At 32.3% G+C, this 27,219-nt stretch overlaps 1 protein-coding gene across 1 annotated transcript in view; it reads right to left on the bottom strand.

Moving 5' to 3' along the window:
• LOC139520050 (phosphatidylinositide phosphatase SAC2-like) overlaps nucleotides 1-27,219 on the bottom strand; it is a 253,355-nt gene that overhangs the window by 225,273 nt on the left and 863 nt on the right. The window contains exons 2-8 of the mRNA XM_071312470.1: nucleotides 23,765-23,845; nucleotides 21,377-21,510; nucleotides 19,393-19,524; nucleotides 18,259-18,303; nucleotides 16,362-16,553; nucleotides 15,183-15,378; nucleotides 13,592-13,659 (exon numbers count right to left, since the gene is read on the bottom strand). Of these exons, the coding sequence (XP_071168571.1) occupies nucleotides 13,592-13,659; nucleotides 15,183-15,378; nucleotides 16,362-16,553; nucleotides 18,259-18,303; nucleotides 19,393-19,524; nucleotides 21,377-21,510; nucleotides 23,765-23,845 (848 nt within the window). The remainder of the gene's footprint in view (nucleotides 1-13,591; nucleotides 13,660-15,182; nucleotides 15,379-16,361; nucleotides 16,554-18,258; nucleotides 18,304-19,392; nucleotides 19,525-21,376; nucleotides 21,511-23,764; nucleotides 23,846-27,219) is intronic.

Genomic DNA, 27,219 nt, shown 5'->3' with positions numbered 1-27,219 from the left:
AACACTGTGCAATGAACCGTGAAAATGAGGTCATGGTTAAATAAAACCTGCTCGACTGACATAAAGATCATAAAATATTTCCATACACCAAATATAGTTGACCTATGGCATATATAGCATTAGATAAAAAGACCAAAACTCAAAAACTTAACTTTGACCACTGAACCATGAAAATGAGGTCATGGTCACATGACATCTGCCCGCTAGACATGTACACTTAACAATCATTCCATACAACAAATATAGTAGACCTATTGCATATGGTATGAGAAAAACAGACCAAAACACAAAAATTTAACTATAACCACTGAACCATGAAAATGAGGTCAAGGTCAGATGACACCTGCCAGTTGGACATGTACACCTTACAGTCCTTCCATACACCGAATATACTAGCCCTATTGCTTATAGTATCTGAGATATGGACTTGACCACCAAAACTTAACCTTGTTCACTGATCCATGAAATGAGGTCGAGGTCAAGTGAAAATTGTCTGACAGACACGAGGACCTTGCAAGGTACGCACATATCAAATATAGTTATCCTATTACTTATAATAAGAGAGAATTCAATATTACAAAAAATTTGAACTTTTTTTTCAAGTGGTCACTGAACCATGAAAATGAGGTCAAGGACATTGGACATGTGACTGACGGAAACTTCGTAACATGAAGCATTTATATACAAAGTATGAAGCATCCAGGTCTTCCACCTTTTAAAATATAAAGCTTTTAAGAAGTGAGCTAACGCCGCCGCCGCCGTAGCCGCCGCCGCCGCCGGATCACTATCCCTATGTCGAGCTTTCTGCAACAAAAGTTGCAGGCTCGACAAAAATCATATCCATGTTATAGATACTGTTGTGCCATCTTCAATTTTCTCCTGTTTAAGCTTTCCATATCATTTTGCTTTTTTTTTTTTAAGTACAAAAAATTTGATTTAAATACATTCATATTTTAATATCATGGAAAATGGGAAAAGCATACAAGAAAAATTATATCAAAAAAAATAATAGACTTAAAAATAAAAAAAGCCCTACATATAAAGATACTGTATAACCATCCATTACCTTTTCAAACTATCTCATAATCATATATATAGCCTTTTTGTGCTAATGCGGCGTAAAGCAACCAACAATCATTCAATTATATATTTATATATATAAATATGTCTCTACAACCAACGTTATCTATCGGATCACCAGCAGTGATGGTGATACAAGGCTGAAAATACATTCTATATATATATATATATAATTCATCTATACATGTTTAGGATAAATACAGAATGTATTTTCAGCCTTGTATCACCATCACTCCTGGTGATTTAATGGATAAAATCTGTTGTAGAATCGTCACTGGTTCAGACGTACTTATATATCTATATAATAAAAAATTTGCCCTAATTAACTACTAAAACAGCAATGTTTCATTTTCTAGTACATTTGTAATGATAATATCCAAGTCTTAAGAAATATTTTTAATGTGATAAAATTTTGAAGCAATAGTAATTTGTATTGTATTAAAACTGTTGTCATAGTTAAATCTTAAAAGTAAAACTGAAAAAGTCTTAGGCACTCTTTGTAATAATAGAGGTCAAAACTTTCAAAGGCTTATAACAATATGATAATACTTATTCAAAGTATAAAGAACTCAATCATATACAGGAATAAAAGTTGTAACATGTGATTGCTGCTGTCAATGTATAAGTGTAATGTTTACTGCCAAGAACATAATTAAGCCCATTTATTAGTAAAATATGAAAAACAAATTCAAAAATTGTCTTCAGATGTTATTTTTCAATAATGAAGTAGCATCTATCCAAATTTTGTAACCTTCCACAAGACTGAATACAGTTATTGATGTCTAAAAATATTGCTGTTAATTCAGAAATTATTGTGATGTTTTTATTTTTGAAAAATGCAACATGGTTACAATCGCAATAATTAAAACTTTTTTTTTTTATGAATCAAACAGGATATTTCTGGATATCGCAAAAATTAAAATCGCATTTTAGTTTTATATTGACAAAATAGCATTCAAGAGATAATTTCTGTTTTCACAGTAACCCAACATGTAATTGATTACTGCAAATAAACTTAAAATTTTGAATCCAGTTTTGTTTCTCTTTTTTATATAAAAAAAAAAAACAGGTGCTCCACAGGGCACAGCTTTATATGACTGCAAAAGTGGAACCCTGAGCAGTTGGGGCAAGTATGGACACACCATTCAAGCTTGATACAGCTCTGAATTTAGATTGTGATCAAATTTTTTGAGATAATATGAGTATCTGACACAAAACAAATGTCCAGATCTTACAAATCTTTTGAAAAAAATAATAATAATACCACCACCTTTTATTTTGCAATTAGTCCAAAACCTGATATTTCATTATACATAATTTACAAGTAGTGTGACGGAGGTAAATCCGAACATATCCAACATTGTATGTTAAATGTTTTAGAATTACCTTCCTTACACTGCTTTTAATTTGTTTTAATTGTCCATTGATCAGAAAAACTTTGTTTTTTCCCCTTTTTTAGCCCTTAATTCCAAAACATTTTGAGCCATAACCCTGAATTCAATACTAATCATTCCTTCATCACTGGGGTCAACGTGATGATCGTAACTGCAGTTACGATCATCCCAATATGGTGGACACAAATATAGGGAAATTTTATAAGGCTAATTTCTCCACTTAAACAGGTTATTTTCAGATATGTATTATTTCAAGAAACATCTTTAAAAGCATTGCTAATGAAATATTTTTTCGAACTGGTTGGAAAAGCAACAAAAAGAATGAAAATCGAGATACAAAAAATCACGATGATGATCGTAACTTTTATTTATTTTTATAAACGATGATCATAACTTGTACTGAAGATGATCGTAACTGCCTGTTCCAACGAAGCATTTTCTGACAAATAAGGACAAATAAAGCTGTCTAGTATGCGAGAAAATGTACGTTGTCAGGATGTATTGTGATAATAATGAGGAACGATTACTGAGGGGAGGATAACGTCCTATTGGTAAGTGCACAAATGGTTATGACTTCGCAAGATTTGGTATTTCTTATTTATCTAGTTGAATATTAAAATGCATTGGGGGTTAACAACTTTATATAGATTTCATATGTTTTATATAAATAAGGTATTGGACAGTTCATATTAATGACAAGTTTGTTAAAATTGAAGATTTTTTTTCCTACACTTAATAGGGACAATAGAACCTTTCGAGGATCTGGTATTTTTGGGGAATTCAGACTTTATAGTTTCTTTTATTAACAGATTTACGATTTTTAAGGGAGAGTTTGGAAAAATAAAGCATTAAGAAATAAAATCATATCTGTTGAATAATAAAAAAAAACCAGTGAAACCGTCAAAAAAAGGGAGCTTCTATTTCAATTTTATTTTGGGGGAGGGGCTAGGATGAATAATTTTGTCCTGCATTTTTTTTTTTTGAACTCTCTATCCTGTGGTTTTATTTTTACTCTATTTGGTCCTCCTTTTTTTCATCCTGATTTTTTTTACATAAACTGTCATCCTGCCTTTTTGTTTGGCCATGATGTTCATCCGGCCTTTTTTTACTCAAATCATCTGTCCTGCCTTTTTCCAAACATCCCCCTTATGGTAGATCCCTTATTGATTATTATATAATAATGTTTAGCTCAACACAACTTCTTTGACCAACTTCAATAAAACATGTCATATACCGTATAAATGTAATAATTTGTAGCTTGAAAAATCTAATATGAACGTGTATACCATCTATTTCAACTTTTCCTTCTTTACATAAATAGTGAACCCATGGTAAATATAGGCAACAGTAGTTCAGTGGCATATCCAGTGATTTTCAAAAAGGGATTGGGGACTGGCTGCCTTAAAGTAGGCCAGCTACAGTCATGCTTCATTGATTCCCTATACAATCAACCAAATTTCCCCCACAAAAAGATGATGCGAGCAACTTGACCCTACCTCGAAGTCCACCTCTGTAGTCTTCCAATTTATAATAGTCATAGTTTGATTAAGAAAAACAATTTAAATCCGATAGAAAGTCATCAAAATAATGTAACTTCATGCCTTCCTTTACTTTATTCAGTGAAAGTTTTGGTCTGTATTCTTAAACTGTATTATGAGAATGATATTTATATCAACTTCATATCCACGTTAATCCATTTTGAATGTTAACTTAATTACTCATAAGAAAATAATGTTGAGGACATTTGCATATATGTCTGCTAATCCCCCTTATGTCATTTCTTTTTAGAATAGCGGTTTTCATTTATTTATTCTTTGTTTGATTTTTAAATAATATTTTTTTTATCGTGGCTGCTAAATAGGGTGTTCAATTAGTGGAAAAAACATTCGTAAACTTTGAGTTACGATCATCTTTTTATAAAAACAAGTCAAAGTTACGATCATCTGTAGACGATCGCGAAGTTACGATCATCATCGTGATTTTTTGAATCTCGATTTTCGTTCTTCTGGTTGTTTTTCTGTAACTTATGAAAAACACATTAAACGGCAATGCTTATAAAGATTTTTCTTGATATAAAACAAATATGAAAATAAGCTGTTAAAGTGGAGAAATCAGCCTTCTAAAATATCCCTATATTTGTGTCCGCCATATTGGGATGATCGTAACTGCAGTTACGATCATCACGTTGACGCCAGTGCTTCATGGTGTGGAAACTTGCGGTATAATTTCAAAGAGATTCATACACTTAAACACAAGTTATTGCTTGAAAACTACCAAAATGCCTATTTTGGGCCCCTTTTTTGGCCCCTAATTCCTTAACTGTTTGGACCATAACCCCCAAAATCAATTTCAACCTTCCTTTTGTGGTATTGAACCTTCCAGTAAAAATTAATAGAGATCCATTTACTAAAACTAAAGTCAAACTAAATGCGTCTTCAGACGACAACGACACAGATGACGCAGACGACATGATAACATTATACCGAGCAAAATATTTTTGCAGTCATATAAAAATTAAATGGTTTGACAAAATTATGGATGTCTTACAAATCCAGGCTGTATCTTAACTGCAAAAAACAAAAAACATTTATCATTAACAAAAAAAAAACAACAAAAAATTATTTGAACTGGAAAATATATTTTGATCATGATAAAGCTTGGGTAAAATATATTATATAGAAAACCATGAAGATTTGAAAAAGACCATTAAACATTAACCACAGACTTGACCTACATGTTGACAAAATGCAGGATCACAATATATGAGAAAATTGCATACCAACAAAAAGACATTTGGGGTGTACAGCATTGAAAACACAACTGAACAGCAAAAATAAAATCCAACAATATGACTTGTATCCATACAACATGAGACCTATTTCATCCATGTTCAAATTCATGTGAAATCTGAATCTAAATACAAGTTTGGAATATATTTTAAAAACCCCACTTTGTACTAAATAGACCATGTATTTTCATTGAAGTTGATGTGACTTCCTGGGGCGTAGCTGGGTCCCTTTGAAGTGCACGCCAACCAGGGGGGAGGGTTTGGGGGGATGCCCCTCCCCCGATTTGTTTTTTGGCTAGACGCAAAACGGTGCGTTCTGACGGCCTAAAATTGGTTTGATTAGCAAATTATTAAGACTGTATTTGATCATTTTTTATTGAGAAACATCCTGAATATTTTTCAAAAATCTGCCCTTCGTATTTTTAGCTGCAACAAAAACGTCCATGGCCTTGTCTAAATTGACCTCAAAATCACGGTGGAATCCAAAGCCGATAATCTGTCATTTCTCATTGTGGAACGGATGTACGTTTTCAAACGTTTCAGTACGCTAAACGACCTTTCAGCTGTAGCACTAACAAAAGGCATTGTTAGGAGAACACACAGTATTGGTCAATTGGTCATTACTTATTTGTTCGACCACACACGGAAGAAGATATTGTGCATGAAAACGGTTTTCTGAATTCAGAAGTCGAGAATCAAATTATGTGATCATATGATCCAGAAACAGATAGTAGAGAGAAATTCGCCAGTAATCCTTAGGTGTTTCGGCTGGATGGTTAGCCCTCGAGGTTTGTCTTTCAAACCACGTAGGAACATTTTCAACTATACCAAAAAGCTCTGCTATATCTAGAGTGGTTTGGTAGCTCATTCCAAACATTATCATCATTTTGCTCGAAACGCAACATTTCAGTAACGGACTAGTACTGCGGAACTTGATGAAGTCTTGAAAGGCTATTTTATTTTATTTTTATACGTTGACGCCTAAATATTTCGACAGGAAGGTGTCAAAACGGAATAATATGAAGTAGCCCTTCAAAAAAATAATTTAAAGAGGGAATTCAGATTTGTATTTACCGTTATCGTAATTTACATATAAAAGAGGGGCGAAAGATACCAAAGGGACAGTCAAACTCATATAAAGTTTATTGTAATTCATTAAATTGTTCAGGGTCAGAACCAAAGTTGAGAGATAACTAGAGGCTCTAAAGAGCCTGTGTCGCTCACCTTGGTCTATGTGCATATTAAACAAAGGACACAAATGGATTCATGACAAAATTGTATTTTGGTGATGGTGATGTGTTTGAAGTTCTTACTTTACTGAACGATTTTGCTTCTTACAATTATATCTATCATGAACTTTGCCCATTAGTAACAGAGAACTATATTTGGTAAAAATTTACATAAATTTACCAAATTAATGAAAATTGTTAAAAATTGACTATAAAGGGCAATAACTCCTTAAGGGGTCAATTGACCATTTAGGTCATGTTGACTTATTTGTAGATCTTACTTTGCTGAACATTATTGCTGTTTACAGTTTATCTATAACTATAGAATATTCAAGAAAATAACCAAAAACAGCAAAATTTCTTCAAAATTACCAATTCAGGGGCAGCAACCCAACAACCGATTGACCGATTCATCTGAAAATTTCAGGGCAGATAGTTCTTGACCTGATAAACATTTTTATCCCCTGTCAGATTTCCTCAAAATGCTTTGGTTTTTGAGTTATAAGCCAAAAACTGCATTTTACCCCTATGTTCTATTTTTAGCGGTGGCGGCCATCTTGGTTGGTTGACCAGGTCACGCCACACATTTTTTAAACTAGATACCCCAAAGATGATTGTGGCCAAGTTTGGATTAATTTGGCCAAGTAGTTTCAGAGGAGAAGATTTTTGTAAAAGATTACTTTAATTTACGAAAAATGGTTAAAAATTGACTATAAAGGGCAATAACTCCTAAACGGGTCAACTGACCATTTTGGTCATGTTGACTTATTTGTAGATCTTACTTTGCTGAACATTATTGCTGTTTACAGTTTATCTCTATCTATAATAATATTCAAGATAATAACCAAAAACAGCAAAATTTCCTCAAAATTACCAATTCAGGGGCAGCAACCCAACAACCGATTGACCGATTCATCTGAAAATTTTAGGGCAGATAGATCTTGACCTGATAAACATTTTTATCCCATGTCAGATTTCCTCAAAATGCTTTGGTTTTTGAGTTATAAGCCAAAAACTGCATTTTACCCCTTTGTTCTATTTTTAGCCGTGGCGGCCATCTTGGTTGGTTGACCAGGTCACGCCACACATTTTTTAAACTAGATACCCCAAAGATGATTGTGGCCAAGTTTGGATTAATTTGGCCAAGTAGTTTCAGAGGAGAAGATTTTTGTAAAAGATTACTTTAATTAACGAAAAATGGTTAAAAATTGACTATAAAGGGCAATAACTCCTAAACGGGTCAACTGACCATTTTGGTCATGTTGACTTATTTGTAGATCTTACTTTGCTGAACATTATTGCTGTTTACAGTTTATCTCTAACTATAATAATATTCAAGATAATAACCAAAAACAGCAAAATTTCTTCAAAATTACCAATTCAGGGGCAGCAACCCAACAACCGATTGACCGATTCATCTGAAAATTTCAGGGCAGATAGATCTTGACCTGATAAACATTTTTAACCCATGTCAGATTTGCTCTAAATGCTTTGGTTTTTGAGTTATAAGCCAAAAACTGCATTTTACCCCTATGTTCTATTTTTAGCCGTGGCGGCCATCTTGGTTGGTTGACCGGGTCACGCCACACATTTTTTAAACTAGATACCCCAATGATGATTGTGGCCAAGTTTGGTTTGATTTGGCCCAGTAGTTTCAGAGGAGAAGATTTTTGTAAAAGTTAACGACGACGGACGACGACGGACGACGACGGACGACGACGGACGACGGACGCCAAGTGATGAGAAAAGCTCACTTGGCCCTTCGGGCCAGGTGAGCTAAAAATGGAACAAAAGTCAATTGGTAATTTTTTTGCCAAAATAATGTACGAAATTAACAACCCTTATCTAAACAAAAACGCGGGTTTACAACCCCTGCAGCCCTGTTAGTTCAACGACGCGCATTATATATTTTTTTAATTGAAATGGAGTTAATATACCTTGTCGGAAATTTGAAGGTGTGGACAAGTTCCATTTGTCGGGCAAAAGTTGTAACTTTACATCTTTTCCTAAGGATTTCGAATCTTTCAACAAAGAAATATCTGGATAAGATGGTCCCAGATTTTTTTGTACTGGCTTTGACATTACACTGATGTGGCACTTAAGCTAAGTTCAATCATCGTCAATTTTTGACGTTTCAGGGGTCTAAATTGTCCTGATTTGTTGCTGGGTGTGTTTCTGCATGACTATCACTGTTGGTAGGCGTTTTTGTGAGAGAAAAAAATATCTAACTTTTGCCCTTTAGGCTTGTCACGCTTTGTACTGTTCATCATGTTCATGTTTTATACGCTGCTTTTTACGTCGAGTATCAGAAGAAAATTCTCGCAAATAAATTAAAAACAATTTCGGTCAGGGTTGATTTTACAGACGGAAATATTATTGTGACGTTATTAAAATAGTTATACTGTATCGTTTTCTACTTTGCTTGGTTAAGTTAGATTCAATATTTTTTACTCGTTTGTATTTTTATTTTATTTTTCGACGTAAATTATTTTTTTAGACCCCGCGATGTGCACGCCATGGCGTGACAGCGTATATGGAGCTATGCCCCAGACTTCAACTTCATGGTAAACTACCTTAAACTAAAACTTCATTCTCATATTATTATATGGAAAGAGAGACTAAAAATTAGATGGTAGGACACAGAAATAATGCAGTGGAAAACATTATGACCTTACTATCATAGAAACATATAAACACAACAACACACATCTTAGGCCAAAAATAAAATTAAAATGGTTTGATGTCGTCTAACTACCCACCTAAAAAGAAGCCTACCTAAAAACAGTTATGACACAAATCATTTCCTTTTTTTTCTGCTCAAATGTAATTTTCTTGTCAAAAACAGGTAACTAATGTTGTTGACCAATGAAACAAACCCCCACCACCTTCCAAACCCTACAAACAATGGATAGTCAACATCAAAATTTTTTTTATTAAGGGTGGCCAAAACATTAAGTTATAAGGTCTTTAACAATACATTTATGTCTGAATTATTATATTATAATATGGTATGTCTAAAACTAGAGGCTCTAAAGAGCCCGTGTCACTCACCTTGGTCTATGTGAATACTTAACAAAGGACACAGATGGATTCATAACAAAACTGTGTTTTTGTGATGGCGATATGTTTGTAGATCTTACTTTACTGAACATTCTTGCTGCTTGCAATTATCTCTATAATGAACTTGGCCCAGTAGTTACAGTAGATAATGTTAGTGAAATTTACAAATTTTAAATTGTTAAAAATTGACTATAAAGGGCAATCAATAACTCCTTAAGGGGTCAATTGACATTTTTGGTCATGATGAATTATTTAGGTTTTACTTTGCTGTACATTATTACTGTTTATAGTTTATCTCTATCTATATTAATATTCAAGATAATAACCAAAAACAGCGAAATTTCCTTAATATTACCAATTCAGGGGCAGCAACCCAACAATGGGTTGTCCGATTCATCTGAAAATTTCAGAGCAGATAAATTTTGACCTGATAAACCATTTAACCTCATGTTAAATTTGCTCTAAATGCTTTGGTTTTTGAGTTATAAGCCAAAAACTGATTTTACCCCTGTTTTATTTTTAGCCATGGTGGCCATCTTGGTTGGTTGGCCAGGTCACCGGACACAATTATTAAACAAGATACTCCATTGATGATTGTGGCCAAGTTTGGAATAATTTGGCCAAGTAGTTTCAGAGGAGAAGATTTTTGTAAAAGATAACTAAGATTTACGGAAAATGGTTAAAAATTTACTATAAAGGGCAATAACTCCTAAAGGGGTCAACTGATATTTCGGTCATGTTGACTTATTTGTAAATCTTACTTTGCTGAACATTTTTGCTGTTTACAGTTTATCTCTATCTATAATAATATTCATGATAATAACCAAAAACAGCAAAATTTCCTTAAAATAACCAGTTTAGAGGCAGGAACCTAACAATGGGTTGTTTGAATCATCTGAAAATTTCAGGGCAGGTAGATCTTCACCTGATAAACCATTTAACATCAGGTCAGATTTGCTCTAAATGCTTTGGTTTTTGAGTTATAAGCCAAAAACTGATTTTACCCCTATGTTCTATTTTTAGCCATGGTGGCCATCTTGGTTGGTTGGCCGGGTCACTGGACACAATTTTTAAACAAAATACCCCAATGATGATTGTGGCAAAGTTTGGAATAATTTGGCCCAGTAGTTTCAGAGGAGAAGATTTTTGTAAAAGATAACTAAGATTTATGAAAAATGGTTAAAAATTTACTATAAAGGGCAATAACTCCTAAAGGGGTCAACTAACCATTTCGGTCATGTTGACTCATTTGTAAATCCTACTTTGCTAAACATTTTTGCTGTTTACAGTTTATCTCTATCTATAATAATATTCATGATAATAACCAAAACAGCAAAATTTCCTTAAAATGACCAATTCAGGGGCAGTAACCTAACAACGGGTTGTCCGATTCATCTGAAAATTTCAGGGCAGATAGATCTTGACCTGATTAACAATTTTACCCCCCTGTCAGATTTGCTCTATATGCTTTGGTTTTTGAGTTATAAGCTAACAAGAGGCTGTCACAACGACAGCAAACCGGATTTATTAACATTTATTTGTGTCCTGGCAATATCACAAGAACCATTACTGATGAATGGTGAAAGTGAAAATCGTCAATATCAAATTTGACCTCCATTTTGTCATCAGTATCAACATATTAAAATTTGAAAAGCTTAGATTGAATGGTTCATGAGTAAATGCAACAACCTGAATGGAAACGCCATTTTACGATCTTTCAAGAACCAGAACTCCTGAACAACGGTAAAAGTCAAAATCGTCATTATTGAACTTGACCTCTATTTTGTCATCAGTAACAACATATTAAAATTTCAAAAGCTTTGGTTGAATGGTTCATGAGAAAATGCACGGACACGACGGGAAAAACCATTTTTCAATCTTTCAAGAACCCTAACTCCTGAACGGTAAAAGTCAAAATCGTCATTATTGAACTTGACCTCCATTTTGTCATCAGTAACAGCATATTAAAATTTCGGAAGCTTTGGTAGAACAGTTCATGCATAAATGCACGGACACGACTGGAAACTCCATTTTTCAATCTTTCAAGAACCATAACTCCTGAACGGTAAAAGTCAAATTCGTCATTATTGAACTTGACCTCCATTCTTTCATTAGTAACAACATATTAAAATTTGGGAAGCTTTGGTAGAACAGTTCATGCGTAAATGCACGGACAACTCCATTTTTCAATCTTTCAAGAACCATAACTCCTGAACGGTAAAAGTCAAAATCGCCATTATTGAACTTGACCTTCATTTAGTTGTCAGTAACATCATATTAAAATTTTAAAAGCTTTGGTTGAATGGTTCATGAGTTAATGCACGGACAACATTTGATTGCCGCCCGCCCGCCCGCCCGCCCGACTGCCCGCCCGCCCGCCCGCCCGCCCGCCCGCCCGCCGTACATCCCCAAATCAATAACCGACATTTTTGTCACAAAAATCCGGTTAAAAACTGCATTTTACCCCTATGTTCTATTTTTAGCCATGGCGGCCATCTTGGTTGGTTGGCCGGGTCACCGGACACAATTTTTAACTAGATACCCTTAATAATGATTTTGGCCATGTTTGGTAAATTTGGCCCAGTAGTTTCAGACGAGAAGATTATTGTAAAAGTTTACAGACGAAGGACGACGGACGACGACAAACGCCAAGTGATGAGAAAAGCTCACTTGGCCCTTTGGGCCAGGTGAGCTAAAAATGTTGGAAAATTTAATAATCAGATACCATGAATTCATCATTATTCGTTGGATACCTATTTCGTGGATTTTGTGGGTACAGGTGAACTGAGAATTTAAATTTTCCAGACAGTTCAGTGAATATAAAATTTGTTTACTTTGGAAAATACTATTTTGAAAATACTATTGTTAATAAACATAGGTCACTATTTCTAGGAAATGTCCATCAAACTGTCAGTCACAAACACTGTAGTCTTAATAAAATTCATGTCTAAAATCACTATTTTGATGATCCCGTTTTGCTGATAATTTCTTTTATTTACAGTTGCACTGTATCTAGTATCACTAATGGGTTATAACTTTAATTAGGAGACGACCAACTATTTCTGCCATGATGATTTATTTTCTAGGTTTTGTCATGCTGATCAATTTTGCCATTTATATATAAAACAAATTTGTGTTTCATTTTGTTTATATATCTAGCTATCTATCATATTTTTCAAGCTTTTATGCAAGCATAATTGAAAAAAAACAAATGTTAAAATTTGTCATTTGAGGGCAATAACTCCTATGAGAAGTCCTCTGACAGTTTTGATGTAAAAAGTCAGAAGGTAGATCTCAACGTTTTTAACATTTTCCCCCCTGTCAGATTTTCTCAATCTATATAGTGGTTTTCAAGAATAAGTAGACCAATCCTGCATTTTAAAACCTATGTTAGCCACCTAGATATCACAATGGTGATCTTGGCGAAGTTTGATCCAATTTGGCTTAATAGTTTCAATATCCTATCATCTATTCATTAAAGATGGCATTATATTTTAATTTAGATTGATTCACTCAACATGTTCAAAGTGTCTTTGCATGGGAAATAAACACATTTACTCTAAAACCAGTTGTTGGCATGATACAGGCCATGTTCTTCTAGTATAATTCTTAATGGCATGAAACATAACCCCTAATGGGAGGGATTGCGGTTGATTGTCATATGATGAAGACATAATCATTCCATCAGTTTAAATTAAAGTCTGGATCTGGCATATCAGTAACTGCAAGTAGGCCTTTGTTATTTTTGTCATTTTGTTAAGTTTCATCTGTTACTTATTTAAACATCAAACTCAGAATTCATTACAACTGAGTTTAACAGTGTGTTTTTGGTGTGTGTTTGTTTATTCCACATATGCAAGAGGTATAGAAGGCGGATTGAGATCTCATAAAAGACACATTGATGGCCTTGCGTTGTTTTCTGCTCTTTGGTCCAGTTGTCTCTTTAACAATTTCCACATTTCCTTTCCCTTTTCTATGGATTATTTTTGTTATGCCTGTTTTGTGTGAGAAGGGAAGTAATACAAATTATATAAACTGACCTGTTCTGTTTCTACATAATTAGCACATGCTCCAGTTTCTTCTAAACCTCGTTTCTTTGATCTTGTACCTATAATGATACAATACAAGAGAGATGGTTTTATCTTAAATTATAACAAAAGATCCATATTAGTATATAAATATTGAGACATTTTTCATCAATTTTTACCCATTTTGGGGCTATCAAGAAGAAAATCAGTTTCACAATTAAACCTTTTTCCTACTTCCACTCAAGATGAACTGGACCAATGTGAATAAATGTAACTCCAAAAAAAATATAGGTTGGCATAAATATTAGAAAGTTTTATCCATTTTTGCTTTTTTTTCCCCGTGTCAATTTGATCATATACATGTTGTCAATTAGGTAAATTTGGGACATTTCTCTCTTTTTTTTTATTAGAACAAAAAGCAAATTTTCAATTTCTTTGTTATCATTGATCAAAAAAAAATATATAAGAATTTTGAAAGAAAAATTTATATGGCATGTATGCATATGGTATGAACATATATTTGGTAAAATCATTTCTGTGCACCCCCTCACCCATTTTCTCAACATTACATGACACTGATGGGATTGGGTTAAAAAAAATGAAGATTGTATTACTCAAAAACTACTTATTGTATTAAGCCATAATCTAACATCAAGTATCCGGTTTATTGAATAGGAAAGATAGATAGTACATAATGTTTTCACAGAATTAAGTTGACTATAATATTTGTTCAATTCATTTATATTTTCCACTAGTATCATACGTTTTGGAAATAATTACCAAAAGTTTTCAAAAAGACTGAAACATCAGGAGTATGCATCCTTATAATTATTGACATAATTTGCTTTATTTATACAAAATAACAGTTCATTTCACAAATATGGCATCTCAATTATGATGTTATTATCTAGCTGTTTCTGTAATGACCCTGCTGTAGATTCCTTTATCTTTTCTGTCAATGCGTTTTTGTATGTTGAAGTGATTTCTGATTTCCTGTCCAAGTACTTATATATGCTAACAGAATTCATTTATCTAGCAGATAATAAGTACCTAGGAAGAATGAATCAGATCTTTACCGTTCTTATTCTTAAAGTCTGTGCTATTTTGCAGTTTGTTGGGGGATAGAAAGGACATATTGATGTCACAGGAAAAGGCTGTTGAAGTTTAATGTTTCAATCACAGTCCATTACAGCTTTTTTGGATTATCCACTAGGCTGAAAAACAGTCCTGTTATTCCTGTTCTTCATCTGAAAGTCACAGTAATTTCTCCAATTTGAAGCATAAACTCACACCTCACTTCAAGTTCCAGAAAGGCCACTGGATCCAGTTTGTCAGCAGGTACATGCTAATTATCATTGAAATGTTATATACCATACCATACAGCAGATTATTTTCCAAGGGTGTACATTTTCGCTGATAGCACAAAATTGACAAAATAATTTCGCTAACTTGAAAGTGCATATGTAGGGTATTGTATCAAAGTTTTGAATCTGTCAAAATATAATGTATACCTTATTCAATGGAAATCAAAAAATTTACACCTGTGAAAAATAACCCTGCATACCAAATTAGGACTGATTTGTTCTATTTGGTATATACTAACCTGCTCTATTCCTATTCCTTCTCGAAATAATACCAATATCATACTCTAATGGTGCAGTATACTTAGTGTTACCAAACTCTGGTGTATGGGTAGAATCACTCAAACCTTTGTCTCCCTTAAAGTCCATAATGCAATGTTCTATTTGGACATATCCCTGAATAACAGGCAATATCCAATGGGACCATAACTCTGGGTCCTATATGAAAGACAAGTAAGTTACATCAAGATTAGTAGCTCTATTTACTTCATTTTGATAAAAATAAATAAAAATAGGGGCATAACCCTAGAACTGTCAAAATTACGCCACCAAAATTCATACTTGATCTGTGTTTTGTGGTAATAAGCATTATGTATAAGTTTCATAACATTTGGTTGAAGCAAACTAAAGTTAGAGATCGGAAACAAAAAAATCAGCAATTTTTATACTTTGTAAAGGAGCATAACTCTTGAATAGTAAAAGCAACGCCACCAAAATTCATACTTGATCTGTGTTTGTTATAATGAGCATTGTGTATAAGTTTCATGGTTTAGACAAATTTAATTTAAAGAACAAAAATGAAAAATTCAGCAATTTTTCCATTTGTAAAGGGGCATAACCCTAGAAGGGTAAAAATGAAACCACCAAAATTTAAACTTGACCTGTGATTTGTCGTTATAAGCATTGTGTATAAATTACATAACATTTGGTTGAGGCAAACTTAAGTTAAAGAAAGATAACCAATTTTGGGACGTACAGACGGATGTACGAACGTACGGACTCAAAGCTTAAGACAGACAAAGGTAAAACTTTATATCCCTTCGCTACAGCGGCGGCATAAAAGTGTTACTAGACAGCACTATAACCAAAATATTATATAAGCTAAAGAAGTACTTCTCTAGCTCAACCACTTATGGGTGACTATTATCTATTATTTGTACTAAGAGAAGCAATCCCTTCACAGATGCATGAATCAATCGAATTTTTAACACTAAAAACATTGATTTGTCTTGATTTATAAGCTGTTTTAGAATCTCTATAAATGTAAATGTGTCTATTCCAAATTGCTCATTCCTTTTTTATATTTACACTTCTCTATCTGTATCACAGTGTACTGTGTGATCTCGGTTTTTTTTATTGTGTTGCTGTCTTATTTACATTTATCCTTTGAATTTAAATTTATAACTGGTCAAAACTGTTACCTCATTTTCTAGATACATTTCTCTAATTTCTTTTGTCATATGATAATTCCAAAAGAACCTTTTGTCAACCCTTTCCCAAAGGAATTTCTCTGGATTATAACTTGATGAGTACTGTTTATGTATACTGTTTGTCAGATCAAACGTTTCACTGAAGTAGAATGAGTCTGATTCATTGAACATCTTCACTAATTCCTGAAAAACAAAACAAAACTTATCAGAAGACTTACTAATTTTCAGTATAATAGAATCTTTAAGGTGAATACTTTGGGTATGCAGGGTTGATATGATAAAAGCAAACAAAAAACTACGACGCTTATAACAACTCTTAAAGGATTGTTACAGAAAAATAGTTAAGTTTTGTTGCCTAGGGCACTGTCATCAGGATAAAAACAATACAGAAAATCTAGCTTAATTATTGCGAACCCAATAATAGTTTTCCACAGATTCACCTGCAAGTTACCAGCTGTCGATTTAAATTGTTGTAAGTTTTTTTGTCCCATCAAACAAATACAATAGCTATTGTTCTCTGTGTTGTTTATTCAATGGGACCTTTAAATTTCTTCCAAGAAAAATCTATCACTCACTGATTAATATACCTGAACAAAAAATTGAACTGTCAATGATGAAAATTCATGTACAAATAAGAAATCACAAAACTGCATGTGATGTTGTATTTATTCAATATCAAAAATACAGTTTCAATTTGTTTAATATAAATACTGATTTAAAAATAAAAAGTTGATTTCTGATCAAATTTCAATATTTTACTTTTTTAGTGTGTTCACAAATAAAAACTTGAAAATCGTAATGTTTAAATAAAGGTCTTCATAAATGTATTCTTTATAACTGAACAACCAAAAAAACATGCAAATTCTTTGAAACAGTATAGTACCAAACAATTCAGAAATATTTTTTTTTTTTATTGAATCAGTTTTTATATTGAACAGATCGAAATATTGACATTGAATAAATATGGTATCACATGCAGTTTATGTGAGTTTATACATGTTTTTCAATCAAAAAAGAAGATATTTTTTTGGTCAGGCAAATTAATCAATGAGTGATAGATTTCTCCTAGAAGAAATTTAAAGGTCCCAGTGAATAAACTACACAGAGAACAATACCTGTTGTATTTGTTCAATGCATATGGGACAAGTAAACTTACAAAAGTTTAAATACCTTGGTCAAGAGAAGATGACTCTGTGGTAAACTTTAATTGGGTTCGAAATAACATGTTCGCATCATGATGTTACTATGGTCACATATGGTGGAGCAATTATAAATAACAAGTGAATATCTGTATAAAAGTAAACTTGAAAAATATTCTAATTAAAATATATTTGTCCTAAAAATAAAAATATTGAATTAAATTATTCAACCCGAGTCTGTTATTTGGTCAACAGTATTCATACTAGGTAGAATCTACAGAAATTATGCTTAAATGCTTAATTAAACTAAATATAAAATCATTTATTGTTGGGCTGTGTAAAGTTTGTGTTAAATTTTACTTTTAACCATAATGCTTAATGGACCATTTGGATTGGCTTCACTCTGATAAACGTACTATTTCAAATTGCATTAGGAATGCTGTGAAGTGTTTTGCCAATGCAGTTGTTGCAAAATATTAATTTCACTACTTAAATGCTAAATTTTAACTGTGTCTGTTTATGCCAAAACAAATTATGGAATTTAGGTACTGGTGGTTAGTTTATTGAAATTAAGTATTTTAGGGGCCATATCTCTGATTTCACATCGGGGTAGATAATGCTTTATTGATTACAACTTTACATTTCTAATTTCCAATAAACTATGTTAAGAGAAATAAATAAGTCTGAAGAACAGGTCTAAATGTAAAATTAGAAAATAGATTTTTTTCACTCTAAAGATACAAGCATACCTCCATTATTCTTTTGATAAACTTGTCTTTATCTTTGGATTCTTTCTGTAAAAGAAAAGTAATTATAAATCAATAGGCCTATACATAGAGGGTTGTATGATGGTTGGGTTTAAGCTATATCAATCGATAAAAACAATATATTCGCAAATCGTACCTGTTGAACTACAAATGCCAAAATACAATTTTTTTTTGGTGTTAAAAGGTATCCTTTCTTATGAAAGTTTGCCTATCTATACAGCTAAGAGTTCACATGAAATTCTTCTGTAAAACACATGAAATTCTTCTGTCAAACACACGAAGGAGAACACTTTCTCAAAAATGAATTTCTTCACGTTTAAAAATAAATGTTTTTTATGTGAACTTTTCCTAGACCTGTGTAAATATAACAATAAAGTTTATATATCCATAAGATAAATAGATGACTATCAATTTGTGAACTTTCTCAAAAATTCCTATTTCACAATGCATATGATAATACGTCACAGTAAGAACTGATTGTTCAATGTCATTGTATTTGCCGATTGACCTTGGGTCAACCAATGTGTTTCCATGGGACACAAATGATCCCTCAGTTGCATATTATGTTATAAAGGGGCATAACTCATAACAGTAAAAGCAACACTACCCTAATTCATACTTGATCTGAGTTTTATGGTTATAAGCAGAGGCATAAAATCAACTCGACATTGGGGTATAGCAAATACTGTGGATTCATTTATTTTCGTGGGTACCAATTTTTCGTGGATTGATGAAAACTTGCAAATTCGTGGATATTCAAATTTGTTGTACATTTGTATTGGCAAATTCTGCATACATTCCACTAGAAAATCTGTATTTTATTGAACATTTAAATTTGTGGTTCCCAAGTACCCACGAACCCACGAAAAATTGGTATGCAACGAATAATAATGAATCCACAGTATATCTAAATCAAACATTTGTTCACATTGATGCACTGCTTCCTTCTTCTTTCAAATTGTATCTTTAACATCATAGTTTGATAAGTTTTTGACTAATGATAACTTAATAAAAAAAAATCAAAACCTACAGTGTGGACACTTGCAGAGAAAAAAAAGCTATTCAAAATTCATTTTTTTTTATCATTAGCTAATTTCAATTTGTTTTCAATCTTACGTTCTTTGGTTTGATATTTTCTGAAGCAGCAATCTTGATTGACTTTAGTTTTTTCTGTATCTGTTTCCCTGTGCTACCATCTGGTTCAGCCAAGGACGCTTTCTTTATCCCAAAATGATGCATTCTGCACAGCTACATGCATAAAATAAAAATATAAAACAATTTCCTAACATTTTACACATGATTTATTTAATTACACAGTCATGAATAGCTCTTCTAAAACCCAATCTATCTAGCTTACATAAGACAAATTGGCCCTGAAATATAATTTTTCAGGTTTTTAGATTTGATACTACATGTACTATAAGTGTTTTAAAATCAATTATTGGAATCAAGAAATTACTTCTGAGGTGGTCATAAATAGCTGACTATGAGGTATGGGCTCATTGTGGAAGGCCGTACAGTGACCTATAGTTGTTAATTGGTCTCTTGTGGAGAGTTGTCTTATTGGCAATCATACCACATCTTTTATTTTATATGTTAGTGTCAAATTACTTTTAAAAAATAATGAAAACGTTATCTTCTTTGATCCATCGGGAACCTATGTGGAATCACTTTTTTATTACCAGAACAGCACAAAGCAGGTGTTCTCCACAGATTCAAACGGAAACCTGTGTGTAATCACAGCTGCCATTTTTATTTCCAATGCTGCACCAAACAGTTAATCTCAACAGACTCGTTGTTACCAATTGCATAAAGTATGAAAAAATCCAGTCGCTAAATTTCTTCCACTTTAAAAAAATTATCAATCAGGTTTAAATAAACTAACTAGTAATGGATATTAAAAAAGAAAAAATTTAATGATGTACAAATGATGTAGGATTTTTTAATCATACTTGGAACTTTGACAATTTGTTGGTGTAGTACTTTTTTCATGTTATCTTGTGCATTAATTTGACCTGATAAAAGTACTGATGCAATCAGTATTATAATTGCTTAACTATACCTTGTTGTTTTTCTATCTTAAAACATGTGTTAATAATACATTAGTTATGTGTATGAACAAAAATTAAATACTGTAAATTAAGAAATTATTGCGATGTTTTTATTATTGCAAAAATGCGTCAGGGTTAAAATTGCAATAATTTAAAGTCACATTTTATCATTCTTTCCTCAATATCGTAAAACTTAAAATAGCAGTTTAGTCCAAAATAACAAAATCGCAATTATAAATGCATGCAATAATTTCTGAATTTATAGTATTAGATTATGTATTTTGTTTGGAATAAACATGCCTTGCAAGTCATTTAATCAAACTTCTGTCATGTCTGTAATGACAATGCTTGTCCAAAGTCAGGAGCCTGTAATTCAAAGTCCTTTTATAGCTGACTATGTAGTAGGGTTTTGCTCATTGTTGAAGGCTGTATGGTGACCTATAGCTGCTGTCAATTTCTTTTTCATTTTGTCTCTTGAGGAGAGTTGTCTCTTTGGCAATCATATCACATCTTTTTTTTAATTTTTAACATTAAGTAAAGAAGCTGCTCTGCAATACTGTATGAAAAGTAATATATCTATCATGCTTCAACTATTTCCACACAACTAATCCTCTTTTGATAATGACTTACACCTACATCTATAGGAATTATCATTTTTAAACATAATAATATTCCCAATGCTATATAAGATCAGTAATTTTAATGAAATTCATAATTCAGGGTTCTCACTAAGGCGAGTCCAGGAGGCCTGGACTTATCAAAATCTGTCTGGACTCACCATTTTCAAAACTGGCCACAGCTGCATCAAGATTGAAATATTTTGTACAAACTGAACACACACATCATTATTTTATAGCAATTGTTTAAAAGTAATCTGAATTTAATGTCATTAATTGCTTTGTTAGGCCATGGAGACTCAAATGTTACATTATATTGCAATAAAATATCTTCTTCTTGCTGTTGGACTCACCATGGCCAAAAATGACGAGTCCCCGGTCTTGCCTTCAAAAATCCTTAGTGAAAACCCTGTAATCATATACTATATGTACCTCTAAGTCCAATTCCCCTGGTTCATTACCAGAAAGTGGTATCACAGCTATCTTGTGGATCTTATAAATGTTGTGTCTGTCTATTCTACCAACATGAGCTCTTTGTTTGATTAATAACAAACTCCATTCTGATTCTGAAAATATAACTCAAGTATAGCATATTTAATCTAGTAAGGAATCCTTGTGACTGAAAATGTTCCCTTTCAAATATATATCATGTAATACACATTGATGTATCAATGTTTTCACAAATGAATTATTTCATATTTTTCATGTCTGGTTCTTTCAAAGAAAACTATGCTGTATGGGTATTTCTCATTGTTGAAGGCTAAATTGTTGCCTATAATTGCATACATCCACTTCATTTGATCTTTGTTGGATAGCTGTCTCATTGGCAATCATATCACATCTCCTTATTTTTATAATGATTAATGTATGAAGTGAATATTCTTATTTGTTCATTTTTTTGTTTGTTTGATAATCTTCAAAAACAGAAGTTATGAATAAAAGAAATTGTTGGATTAGACATGTATAATTGAATGAGAGAGAAACAAAATAGCACTTGTTCAGTGAAAACTTTCTAACACATATATCAAGTTGAATTTAAATTGATTAATTCAATATGCTGATGAAGAAAAAAGAAAGAACAAAAAAGAAAGAAAAAATTATCAATCTCAATTTTATGGATTTTCTTTCAGTGATATTCTATATATATTTCTGTTGAAATATGAATCTTCACGACCATATGTCCCCATGCAAATGCTTGATCGTCCGAAAAAAAAGGGGGTTCCAACCACCTGAACCCCTCTCTGGATCTGCCACTGCTTAGGATATTGAATATCAAACTTTGAATTCTAATTACAATAAAACTTAACAGATCTTATTAAACAGTCATGCAAGTTGTTATACGAATGTCATATAAATAATCATGATAATGCTTTATAAATATAAAAACAAATTCCCAAACTATTTGTCAAAACCAGAATTAACTGACAACAGCTTATTTGACAAATACCCAAGGAGAAAAAAATTTAAGATTATAGATTGTTTCTGTTCATTGCTGGTGACTAAATGATAAAATGTCTGATGTGTGGCATGTCAAAGGGACATAGATCTGGCTTATAAATGATATTCAAAGTGGACCTATAGGTCATCATATATGAAAATGGATAAAAGGAGCCAGACACATTAGTAAAGTCCTTCTTAAAATCTATAGAGAATTGCATAATCATCAAGTATTATAGTGTGTGTCACTATTGATCTGATCAAAATATGTACATATCATTGCACTAATAAATATTCAGAAATAGTTGGTTATTTTCACAAACTGGTTAACCAAAATATATAGAAATGTCTTCCTAAGAATGTATGAGGCTCGCTGTCAACTTATTTTATTTTTAAATTGATGGTTTTTCTTTAAAAAAAAATCAATAAGCTTTATTTCAAAAAGTTAAAAGCTAAACAAAAGTAAAAAATAATTCATCACTTTCTGGAGTTTTTGGGTGAATGGAAAAAATCTGACTTAAAAAACAACTTTTAATAAGTAATTGCAAAGGAGATTAAGATTAACGCAAAAAATATAATGAAATGGGGTCATACTTTATCTGCATTTTGTATATACAAATGTATTAGATCTAAATGTGATATGTGACTAAAGTAACTCTGAAATATCATATAAATAAAAGGACATGAAGGAGTCTATTCTTGAAATTTAAAGTAATAAAAGTTATTTTTAAATAGTTTTTTAATGTAGAAACTTGACTTTTGACACACTTTGAACATGAATTCCTGCAGAAATTATTCAGTTTGTAAGTTACATGTCAGCAGAGTTTACACATCATTGTAAGTCATAATATAACTAAAATAACCTTTATCATGTTTATCTGATGTACAGTACTTGTCGTTTGTTTATGCAATTTATTCGTGATTCTCGTTTATCTTTTTTTTTATATAGATCAGACCGTTGGTTTTCCCATTTAAATGGTTTTACACAAATAATTTTGGGGCCCTTTATAGCTTGTTGTTCTGTGTGAGCCAATACTCTGTGTTGAAGGCCGTACCTTGACCTATAATGGTTTACTTTTATAAATTGTTATTTGGATGGAGAGTTGTCTCATTGGCACTCATACCACATCTTCCATATCTATTTATTAATATAAATGTATAATTATTCTATAATGAGCATGTGATGCCATCCTAAGATCCTAGTTCACCAGTTTGTATTGCCTTGTTCCAGGGGCAGATTTAGAGGGTTTTCCTGGATGTGTGGAAAAATTTGGCTGATTATGTAGAGAATCACTGAAGCATGATAGGAGCGGGCACTCTCTTAGGCAGTCAGTGGGCACCCCCTTATGAAAATTTCTGGATCTTCCACTGAATTCATCTTACCTGGGTGAACTTTGACCTTTCCAATAACCCCATAGACCATTCCAATACAAACAGGATTCCATGCTGAACATAAGTCTATACCTATAAGAATAAAATATCATACAAATATATCATACATGGGAAAGATTGTTGTTGGATTGCTGTCTTTTAAAAACATGTGTAAGATGATATGTCTGTGAGACACAATGTTTTGTCTGCATACGCCAGGATTGGCAAATAAAATATTGGTTTGTTTGATTGTTTGTTTCCTTCACTACATCCTACATTTACAATAAATCACAAAATATAAGTTCTGACATTTGAAAATGAAATGTAATTTTGTTTTTGTTTTGAAACTGAACTGATGTGAAAGGTCAATGCCATAGAAATCAATATGCACCATCATAAAAAAGGTCAGAAATGTATGATACTACTAGACGATTCAATTATCTGTCAGCTTAATATTTAGAAGTAACCACACTGGTTTCTTAAAGATATGTTAGATAACCTAATATTATTTTCAATTGATTAATTGTATCATCTAAATATTGCAACTTATTTTTTCATGACACTGACTATTGAATTTATAGTATGAGGCAGCTTAATAGAGCCTACATCCTAATCAATTATTAAGGTTAATCACTTGACATTCATTTTTTTCCTTAACAAATAATGTGAGGAACTATAGGCCTTAGCATTGTAAACAATCATTTTTGAGTTATATGCAAAAGGTCAGATCAATTGGGTTAAGGACACCACCATTTCAATTCAAGGGGGAGGGGGGGAGATAGGTGGGGATGGTTGTTTCCTTAAAAAATATTCTGATCACTAATTTGATGAAAGAAAAATATTTAGGTCCAGATGATGACCAAATTTCCCATACTGAATAGTATTATACATTTGTATTCTGAAAAAAAATAATTGATTGCATGTGTGAAAAACTAAAAAAAAAAGGTTCGCACTTTGACCAAAAAATGTTGTTGAGATTCTGACATAAAACCAGAACACCCCCCCCCCCCCCCCCCCCCCCCCCGTCCCCATTTGAAGTTAAATGATTACTCCCTAGAATAATGTGTCAAACTGATATTCTTTTTTAAAATTCATCTGCTGGATTGGAGCTACGGTACACATTAAGATTAATTTACAGAAAGACTAAAGCATGTAGGGTTTTTATTTTAATGTAAATAGCCATTTAACAAGTTCAAACATATTTTTTTTTTTCCAAATCAAAAACATGAAATAAATAATTTTGTGAAAAAAGCAACAATTTTTAATGACTGATGATCAAGGAATCAATATTATTCGACATGTTCGATAATAGATACTTTCTTGGGAACAGATTAACTTCTTATCATAATTTGTATATATAACTAGTTAAACATTAATGGTCTAAAAGGTCAATGATGAACCAGTTTATTAGTCTGACTGCTGTTTGGTACATCATAATTAAGGCAGAACAGCTATTATTAAATTGTTTAAAAGCAAGACGATAATAACAAAATACTATCTTAAACATTGATTCTTTGTAAGTGTTTCTTTCTGATTTATTCATATAGAATGAAATAGGAGTGCAGGTAAAATGTCCTTATCATGATTCGTCAGATGTGAATGAAGTCCATTTATGTACTAATTAGCTATATATATAGTAGCTCTATTGCACATCTGGAATACATTTTATTTCGAACAATGTACATACATGTATATTGTTCTTATTTAGTAATTTTTACCCAGCACCATATATTTAGGTTCAGTTATTCAAATCCAACTACTTGTCGCTGATTTTTCAAAGAAATCGATGCAGATAATATAATTAAACATGGACAGGAAGAGAACCCCAAAATGAACTGTTGTGCAAAAAGAAATATTCACATTTTCCATTTGCTCAAACATGATTTAAAATATTTTTTTGATAATCAGCACCCTGGTTAATCCAATCATTATCAACTATAATTAGCATGATTATAGCATTGTCTTAGACAATGCTAATCATGCTAAGCATATAAAGATAGATACTCAATCAAAGTAGATAATCATTATCAACTATTAGCATTGTCTAGCGTGAAAGATAGATACTCAATCATGGTAGATAATCATTATCAACTTTTAACATTGTCTAGCATGAAAGATAGATACTCAATCATGGTAGATAATCATTATCAACTTTTAGCATTGTTTATAGTGAAAGACAGATACTCAATCAAGGTAGATAATCATTATAAACTATTAGCATTGTCTAGTGTGAAAGATAGATACAAAATGTACTCAATCAAGGTAGATAATCATTATCAACTATTCGCATTGTCTAGAGGGAAAGATAGATACTCAATCAAGGTAGATTATCATTATCAACTATTCGCATTGTCTACATGGTCTAGAGTGAAAGATAGATACTCAATCAAGGTAGATAATAATTATCAGCTATTAGCATTGTATATACAGTGTAGCTTGAAAGATAGATACTCAATCAAGTTAGATAATCATGATCAACTATGAGTATTTTTTTTAAATCTTTTAACTTTAAAATCAAATGAATACTGTTTTCTCCAATATTGTCTCAACATTTTCATTTCAAAAAAAAAAAAGTGAAAACAAGTGAACATGGTGAAACTGCAAGCTAATGCTCACTGATGATACCCCCGCCGCAAGTGGATAATATTAATAATGGTGTTCGGTAAACAGGAAGTTGTCGAGTGATGAATCTGAAAATGAATCACATGGTATACATGGTATAGCAGACTTATATCAAGCCTGAAACCAAATTTTAGAAATCCTTTTAGTATAGTTCTTGAGAAAAATGTGACGAAAAATTTCAACTTGGCTATCAGGTGTAAAATGATACTTGTTCGGTAAACAGGAAGTTGTTAAGTGATGAATCTAAAAAAGCAATCACACGGTATAGAGGACTTACATTGTATATCAAGCCTGAAACCAAATTTTAGAAATCCTTTTAGTATAGTTCCTGAGAAAAATGTAACGAAAATTTTCAACTTGGCTATCATGTGTAAAATGATACAAGTGTTCGGCAAACAGGACGTTGTTGTGTGATGAATCTGAAAATGCATCACACAGTATAGCTGAAATATATAAACTCTGAAACCAAATTTCAGAAATCCTGGTAGTGTATATACATTGTAGTTCCTGAGAATAATGTGACGAAAAATATTCATGGGACGGACGGACTGACGGATTGATGGACTGACGGAAGAACGGACTGACGGATGGATGGATGGATGGATGGACAGACAGAGGTAAAACAGTATACACCCCTTTTTTTTAAAGCAGGGGTTACAGTATACCCCCCTTTTTTTAATAGCAGGGGTATAAAAATGTCATGTAAACACCATGTATGTATGTACTGGTAAATGCCTCCGATATCCGAAGAACCCCTCAAAAGCTGCAAGGGTACAGTGGCATCCATGTACACTCCCTAACGGGATTAATGGAGATGTGTCACTAACGTATGTTTATACGACAAT

This window comes from Mytilus edulis, chromosome 4, assembly GCF_963676685.1.
Source record: "Mytilus edulis chromosome 4, xbMytEdul2.2, whole genome shotgun sequence".
In the NCBI taxonomy this organism is placed as follows: Eukaryota; Metazoa; Mollusca; class Bivalvia; order Mytilida; family Mytilidae; genus Mytilus; species Mytilus edulis.
Note: the sequence above shows the minus strand (reverse complement) of the source record. Positions and strands in the feature narration are given on the sequence as shown.